This window comes from Amblyomma maculatum, chromosome 4 (genome assembly GCF_055883805.1).
Source record: "Amblyomma maculatum isolate TAMU_Amacu chromosome 4, ASM5588380v1, whole genome shotgun sequence".
NCBI classification, from domain to species: Eukaryota; Metazoa; Arthropoda; class Arachnida; order Ixodida; family Ixodidae; genus Amblyomma; species Amblyomma maculatum.
Window position 1 is genome coordinate 95735042 of NC_139347.1, and position 8143 is coordinate 95743184.

General features: G+C 46.1%; 1 protein-coding gene across 3 annotated transcripts; it reads left to right on the plus strand.

The window, feature by feature from the left end:
- The first annotated feature begins 59 nt into the window (after positions 1-59).
- LOC146191695 (F-box only protein 43-like) lies at positions 60-7370 on the plus strand. Of its 3 annotated transcripts, none has more exons than XM_084602205.1 (5): positions 60-196; positions 1513-1718; positions 1838-2108; positions 3520-3651; positions 5909-7370. In XM_084602205.1, exons 2-5 carry the CDS (start codon positions 1513-1515, stop codon positions 6158-6160), a joined length of 861 nt encoding a protein of 286 aa, XP_084458331.1. In that variant the 5' UTR covers positions 60-196; the 3' UTR covers positions 6161-7370. The 3 variants fall into 3 exon arrangements, with proteins under 3 accessions (XP_084458331.1, XP_084458332.1, XP_084458330.1); XM_084602206.1 differs by lacking the exon at positions 60-196 and adding an exon at positions 274-791; XM_084602204.1 differs by lacking the exon at positions 60-196 and adding an exon at positions 276-762.
- The last annotated feature ends 773 nt before the right edge of the window (positions 7371-8143 follow it).

Below are 8143 nucleotides of genomic sequence, written 5' to 3' on the forward strand. Positions count from 1 at the left end.
AAAACTGACAAAACCCAAAACACAACTATGTGCATCGGGTTTTCTTTACAGGTGCCCAAAGCTGATTGGCCAACTTGAACCGTCCCGCGTGTGTTTGAAAACACGCTGCAGCTATCGCACATGACAGCCGTTGCGATGAGGTCGACCTAGTCCAGCGTTTTTCCGCAGCAAAGCTCATCCGAAGCCTATTACCAAGGTGAGTACGAATTTGGGACCTAATATTATCCCCTATTAGCCAGGGCTGAGCCACGTCACTGTCGAGAGCCCGCCAGACCCGGGTTTGACCGATGTTTAGCGCGCAACACCTGTGACGTTAGGTTCGCGCGGGCGGGCTACGACATGACGTATGTTTTTTGCGGGAAACCGTTTTCTCCCGATCTGCTCGCCGCATCCGAGCTGCCTTGTTAACGGGCATCGATGTTCGACAGTAGCTATGCCTGCTGAGATCGGAAGACGATGAAAGGTCTCGTGCTGGCTGAGAACCGAGACGTTGCTCGTGAAGCGCGAGGCACCGCGTGCGCCGGTTGGGCGTTTGGCGACGGTTGGTTGGTCCGAGTGAGCTGCTATTTCGCGAGGCCTACTGGAGAAGCCGGTGTGTTGTGCATTAGTAGCTGCCTTGCACGAACAAACGAGATTTCTGCACCGGCTTCAGCGATATAAGGCACGGCCTGTTCCGACCCGCCCTCCGCAGTGGCTTCGGCGTTTCCACCTTTCCCTCAACGACCGGAGCCTTGGAGTCTCGTCGCTGCTCCTTGAAACATGGTTCGTTCTTCAAATTAAGTCAAAGAAAGGTGGTTTCTTGTTCGAATTAATATTCAGAGGCTCACTGTGTAAGTGACAGCGCCTAAACCGCAAATGCATGTCCCGCCAATATTTTGTGGTCGGTTTCGGTTGCCCGCCTGTTAGCGCGCCCGTGGTGTTGGCAGTGTCTCCAAAGATAAGAAATACGCGGCAAGTACTTCAGGCATATTTCGAAATCACCTAAGTCCAAAAGTAGCGAGACTGAAAAAACGCTCGGCGGTTTGGCCGCAATAGAACCGGGAGAAGGCAAGTACAGGTAGGCTTATCCACAATGCAACATTTGCGTGATGACTGCTAATGGCCTTGGATTCTCTACCTGAACTTCCTTGTAAGTCGCGGCATTAAATATCAATGAAGCAGGAAGCATAAAATAGTTAAAGGATCCTAATTTTTTGTATCTTTGTTAGCAAACTCTCAGTCCATTCCAAGGTCACGTAAATTACAAGAAAGCAGTGCGAATACGAAAGCACGAGAGCAAATTCTCGCGTTTGTTGGGAAGTGCCAATTGCCATCATGTATTTCTACTTCGGCCGATTAATCTAGTATTCCGAGCACACACAGGGCACAGACCACAAAGCACCAGTTCGGTTTTGAGCATAACACGAACCACTGTTTTCCAAAATCTAGGCTGTTGATAAAGAACACCTTGCCACAAGATGTTTTGCTGTTTGTGTGCATCGCCAACTGGCTGTTTCTCCTTGCTTCCTAAAGATGGAGTGTACGCCAGCGAAGGCCAGCTGTTTCCTTGGGGCAACTGTGCCTGCACTCCAGTCTACCCCGATCGTGCACCTGGATTCCCCAGAGAGTGGCTACTACGGAACGCCGCATTTTCATGCTACAGGCAGCAGTTGCAACAGCAGCATTTTATCGGCCCTCTTCAGTGAAGATGATGGGCATTCTTCTGCTGTGATGTCCAGGTAAGCATGAGTTGTCCGCCATGTAGACAGTGCCAGCCCATGAGCAGCTTGTCTCTTTGAGGCACCGAAAATCACATATATGCTCAACTGTCTCCTTATTTTCGGTTTTGTGTCTGCAGTAGCCATGCTGTGCACCTGTCCCGAAGTCTGGAGAGCTTGCCTCGTGCGAATGGTCGACCTAGCATGGAGGGCCGCTCTCACGTGGACTTCCTGACAAACCTCGAGGGCTGCACACCAGCCTTGCGCAAGATACTGGAATACCTGCCGCCACGGGACTTGGCTGCTGTCTGCCGTACCAGTCAAGCCTGGCGCAAAGTGTGCCATTCTGTTGAGGAATTGCGCTGGAGGAAGTACATCAGGGACAGGCAAGAGCACTGGGAGTCATCTAGGGTGAGTGAAAACATCCCAGCTCTGCGGTAAAGTGCTTGGTCTGCACTGAAAGCTGCTGTAGTTATGTTTTAGCCACGCAGGCCTGCATCAGCAGTGGGGGGCCTTAATTACCTGGGGAAATACTTTAACTGACATCAGCCACGGTGGGCAGCTGGCAAAGAGAGGGAAATCCCTTCTCCATAATTAGGGAAAGGGAAGAAAGGCAGAGGCTGGACGTGAGTTTATGGAGGTATCGAACAAATGCGCAAGCAGAAAGTGGCTGCAATGGGAAGAAACCAGAGGGTGACTACTGTGGAAGGAGGAGGCTGCGATGAGGGTGGAAGAATGCTCAACTTGAGAGTGGTTTCACAACAGAAAGCAAGGCTACTTGGCTAACAAAGTCTATTACAGCCTTCGCTGCGTTACGTGCTATGCCGGTAAGCTTATCTGTGTATTTTTTTCTTTTCACTGGCCAAGTGCTTGCGCTGTCACTGTAGGTATGTAATGCTTCCATCATCGCCATTACTTCTGCTTGCCAGTAAACAATGCAGTAAGTGTCACTTGATAAACCCAGAAAGGATTTGTTTTCTAACTTCCTTTTCAGCCACTGTTGTTTCTTGTGAGCCTGAGAGATTTGAAATGCTTATGACTTAGAACCCTATGGTTGACGCTCTAGTTGACACTCTACACAAAGGTACAACAGCATTTGCACTAAGATGCACCTGTACAAATAACTTCCACGTGTTTTTGATGCCTGAGAAAAAAAAAAAAACTAAAGACAAATACAAAAGTACTTTTTTCATAGTGTGTGTTAAACACACTGCAGTACAATTAATCCATATATGCCTAGTGTACTACCTATAGAACGCTGCTTTTCTGCTTCAGAATTCCAAAAGCTTACTACACAAAAGCTTGCACCCAATAGCATAGGTTAAAAGCAATGCATTGCGTACATTGTCTTAGACATTTTGCAAATTCTGTGTATTCAGGAAGAGCAGTCAGTTTTATGTAAATGCAGTGAGCAGGTTTAACTGCATCAACCACTTTGTAATGCCACAAAAGAAACGATATTTGCCCACTGTCATAAGAAGATTGTTACATGTGACGAGAAGTGAACATTTGAACAAATGGCACATATATTACCAAGCACAATTGGTTGTGGATTTTCTTAATGTCCTAAATTGCCTAAATTGTAAGACTGCTAAAATGTTGGCACCGAGAAAAAGTATTTCCATTCATAAAAGGGTAATTCTGAATTGTGATATTGAATAAATATTTTATCCCTAGCAACTGTCGGTTATCCTCTCTTCACACTACATGCCCTGTCCATGCCAATTTCTTCTCTTTAATTTCCACTAAAATGCCATTAGCCATTGTGCATTGCTCTGTACCATGCAACAAATGCAATCACCCATGCTGCTGTGCTGTGCAGGAGAACATCTATGATGGCAGGCCAGCAAAGAAACCGTCGTTGCATGCCACGCCTCTGGCAGATTACAACAGCAGAGCAGAGCGACAACAAGTGGCGGAACCGGTGAAGTCTAGGGTCGAGATTTATGCACAGGTGAGTAAGACTTGCACTTTGCTACTCAATCATAAATCCTGTTATCTCACCATAGTCTTAATAAATCACATTGCGTGGAAGACCACTCAACATAGGTATAAGGCCTGGCTTCGGATCCAAGGGTCCCAGGTTCAATTTCCATCTCGCCCTTCGTAAACAGCTCCTGCCAACTAAGCCATGCTATATGGCCTTGTGACATCACACAGTCCGCCAGCCAATCAATGATCCTCCATGTTGCCTGTCAACTACACGCGCCAGAGGCAAGCTAAGCCATGCCATATGGCCTTGTGACATCACACAGTCCGCCAGCCAATCAATGATCCTCCATGTTGCCTGTCAACTACACGCGCCAGAGGCAAGCTCGCGACTTTTTGCTCACAGCGTCGACAATGCAGATGACAGATTTTCTGCACAGCGGGGCCTTAACACTGCCATGTGAAAACCATTTTTAATGTGCTAGCATTCGAAGCCACATTAGGGAGGAAAAGCCGGCATCAGCGTGCCACGCTATGACCGACGTGCTGTGGAGGAGAAGAGAAGGCAGGGATGCTAACCAAAAAGGCTTCCAGCTGGCCAGCCTACACTGGGGAAAAGGAATAAGGGGAGAGAAAAGGAACATGGAGCAGTCGCAATTTGTCACTCATGCCAGTGGCTTTCAGGTAGCATACCCTACAGACCCCTGGGGGTTGACAGCAGATCAGGTTTCTCCTAGCGTGAAGACAGTGCCTGGGTTTCTTCTACACCTTGAAATGATTGCATGCCTGCACATCATTAATACGCTCTCATATCAGCCCATTAACAACTGTGCCCACAAAGCAAACTTGTGACAGTTCATGAATCTTATCTTCAGGAGCATTAGTCTCCACTCTATGCACTTGGAACATGTTAGTACAGCTCCCTGCACATTGGCCAATAAGTGCATCTCATCCTCCAGTGACTGTTGAATCCTATGCAACAGATAGCACAGGGCACTTAGCACTGTACAACACTTTCTGGACGGCCTCAGTACAATCATTGCAATTGAAACTGACTGTCTGGCTCTTCCCAACTATGCTGATATTTGTTCAGAAGAAAGACATGCAGATATTGCCAAAAAGAAAAACTGCATTTAAGATAAGGCATGTTTCTTCCCCCATCACTCAATTCAAGACACTCACTGCCAAAAACACAAAAAACTCCATGGTAGCAATTCAGAAGTGAATGGTTGAGTAGCTTAGCCTCAGAAATCTATGCCCAGCTACTGATGCCACGGAAGTTTGCCTCTCAAAAACGGGCAGTGTTTTCGATATCTGTACCCCAGTTTTTAGCCATTCCTAGATGGTAAAAGCTGTTTTCAGTAGAAGTAACCACCATTATTAGAATGCGGTCGTGCATCTATACACGCCAACAAAATTTTTTTCTCGTGTCCCTTTAGTTTCTCCACCCAACAAAGACATGGGATTTTTCTCCTACAGAAACAATGGAAAGTACTTTCGCAGTACACATTTTCTACGTGCATATGCTGCTCGCAAGTGTGTAATACCCCTGTCACACAGTTTCAATGCTCATTGAGCCGATGGAGATTAACACAGTGAGGTTCGCGAATGACCACTGGAATGCCGGAGAACATTGAGAACAGCCCCGTACTCACCCTAAGGTGAAAAATGAGACGAACTAATAAAAACAAAACGTCTGGATTAAATAACGGTTCGTCAACTTAGTTTTTCGCAAGTCAAAATGATCGCTCCATATATTTTGCGGTATTCAGGTGTAAACAAACTAACGCTGCTCTAGGGTGTCTAGCTGCTGTACTGTGGTGATGCGGCATACTGCAGCGTTTCGCTCGTGCTTCTGATGATGGCAACTAGGTACGAACGCAGCGAAGACCACTGCTAAGCTGTGGCAGCATCGCTGGTGCAAAATTAATGTGGCGATTGCACACTGTTGTCGTTCTGCCGTTGCTTGCTTGTGGTGCCTGTGGGTTATACAGTGCTGTAAGGTATTTGAATACCCTTCTATGAATGGACTTTCATTTAAAAATAGCATTAATGCGATATCCACCTCGTTTTATCCTGTTCCACTTCTTATTTTTATTGGATGTTATCCGTGGCACCATCTGTTGGATCACATGCTCACTATTCAATGATCATTGAAACTTGCCAAGTGGCAGTGGTGCATCTCGATGACCCTCTGAAATTTCAATGGCCATCCACTCAATGGGCATTAAGATTGCCCGTGTGACAAAGGTATAAGACAGAGTTTGTAACTGGCATTTCAGGAGGGCAAGGACCTAAAGGACGGCGAGTGGCATTGGCCCTGTCCCCTCTGCAAATATCCAAGCGTGGTGAGCAACGCGGCTGGAGCTGCCAAGTGCAAGAGTTCTGCTTGCGGCTATCAGTTCTGCCCCAAGTGCCGCGGCGACTTCCATTTGCCCCGGCCCTGCACTGTTCACTGCGTGCCGACCAACACAAGGGCAAGAAAGAATATCATAGGCAGCAAGCACTCCAAGCAACAGCTGCGCCGTTTATGACGGCTGTGCTAAGCCTCGTTATCTCGGGACAGATCATAAGCCTGTGATTTAAGCGTTAGCACGTGCCTGCGTTTATGTGAGCGCTCCACTGTTTTCTAGTTTTCGATCTGTAATTTGTATCGGTTTACCATGGACTAGTTTATATTTTTAGCAATATTGAACGTTGTTCGCAGGGAGTGTGTCAAAGTCCTCCTGCCGAGCCAAACAAACTATGAGCATTGGTAGCTGTATGCAGGCAGGATACTGCGACGATGCCAATGCGGAATATGCACTTTAATATTTAGACACAGCTCAATTGCAGTCGATATTTTTCTCTTTTAATCTGAAATTCAGGCACACCAAGCGAGGCCTCCATTTGAATGAGCCTGATATGTGTGCTTCTTTAAAATTAACGAGAGAATTTTGAGATTTTCTACAAATTTATTGGGCATCCAAGCCCTGCACGTTATTTGCCAGAGCATTGCAACTTTCGCAGGGGTGCACTTGCCATGATTATAATGCACATGGTAACAAACATACTCTCTGCAGCAACAGCTTCAGACTTCCTGCGCGTTCTAGGCTTCTGTGAAGCACACTGTACAAATCGCCTATTTGACAGAAGGCAGGGAAGTCTGGACACTGATGTTCTGAAGACTTATGCTGTGTGAGTGTGTACATAGACTGGAATGAATGTGCACCTGTACATAGTGTACATAGTACCTGATGTATGTAACCTTGGCACTTGAGGAAGGGGGCAGCTTTGGGACCAACAGAAACCCATTGAGTATGTGCACCAGCTCCTCTCTTGATCTCTTTTTCATAGCTAAGTTGTTTCATACTGTCTACATCCGCAATTGTATTAATTATGGTACCTCTTTGTAATCAGTATTGTTCCATGCCACAACGCAAAATGTGCAAAGATAAGTATTCTTTTCAACTGCCATGTGATAACTCGTGGTGAGCAGTAATAAAAGTATACAACACATTGTGCCCCCCCCCCCCTTCCTACAGGGTATAAGTGCCATCAGAAACTGATATGTCGGAACCATCCAGACTGCATTTACCATGTTAGTGTGGAGATATTTCCACATGCTTTCGGGTCCTTTGCTACCCTGTTCAGATGTGAAAACTGTGCTCGATGTGCCATGTACTAGTGCAGTGTCACATGAAAAAGAAAGCCAAAGTAAACTGAGATTTTTACGCAACCCTAAATACACGGCTCCACTGACTTCCTTCCCTGTTCCAACATTTTTCTTTAGAGTCCATATGCTCTGGCAGCCTAGAATGTGAAATATCCTGAACACACACCATTGATTTACTTCCTTGCACTAACATTTCCTTTGAGAGTACATCTGTTCTGTTTGGTGTGTACACCCGCCAAACAGTTGCAGTCCTGAGAAGTATGTGTGCCGCCAGGGCTTGCAGAGACTCTAAAAATCGTTGAATGCCCTTGTTTCGTGAACTGTTTCCAGGGCCCTTGAAGCTCGTTTTGATTTAATCCTAATATTCCTTGAAAAAATAAAATTGAGTCTGTTTGCTTCCAAGTAAGCAAACCTACATGGCAACTAGAAGTGCCCATCAAGTGGAAGACAGAAGATGGACATAGCCCGAACAGGGGTGCAACAGCTGCGCGAATTTCGCCATTTTGATACAGCTGCATACAGTCAAATCTCGATATAACGAATCTCGCGGGACCAATATCGTTGTAGTGAAAAATCTGCGATTATAATAAGCCAGTGGTCAAACCTAGGTATGAAAATGATGTATCTTGGCAGTAGGCACGTGTGTAGGCAGGCAAAACATCAAATGAAAATGTTGCACTAACGTGTGACAGCATACTTTGCAGTACAAAACACTTATTTGCCGGATTCCTAAAGGAAATGCACTAAGCACTGGTGATAGATGGCCCTTCCTAGATTTGCTTTGGATCACATTAATACAGTCCAATATTCATATACTTGTTTTTTGTTTGTTTTTTTGCCGAAAGTACGGTTTTTTTTTTTC

What these genes read in the sequence shown, in the direction of transcription:
- LOC146191695 (XM_084602204.1), top strand. An exon ending in TCTTCTGCTGTGATGTCCAG is followed by an intron (nt 1,719 to 1,837) that starts GTAAGCATGAGT and finishes TTGTGTCTGCAG; the next exon opens with TAGCCATGCTGTGCACCTGT. An exon ending in GGGTCGAGATTTATGCACAG is followed by an intron (nt 3,652 to 5,908) that starts GTGAGTAAGACT and finishes CTGGCATTTCAG; the next exon opens with GAGGGCAAGGACCTAAAGGA.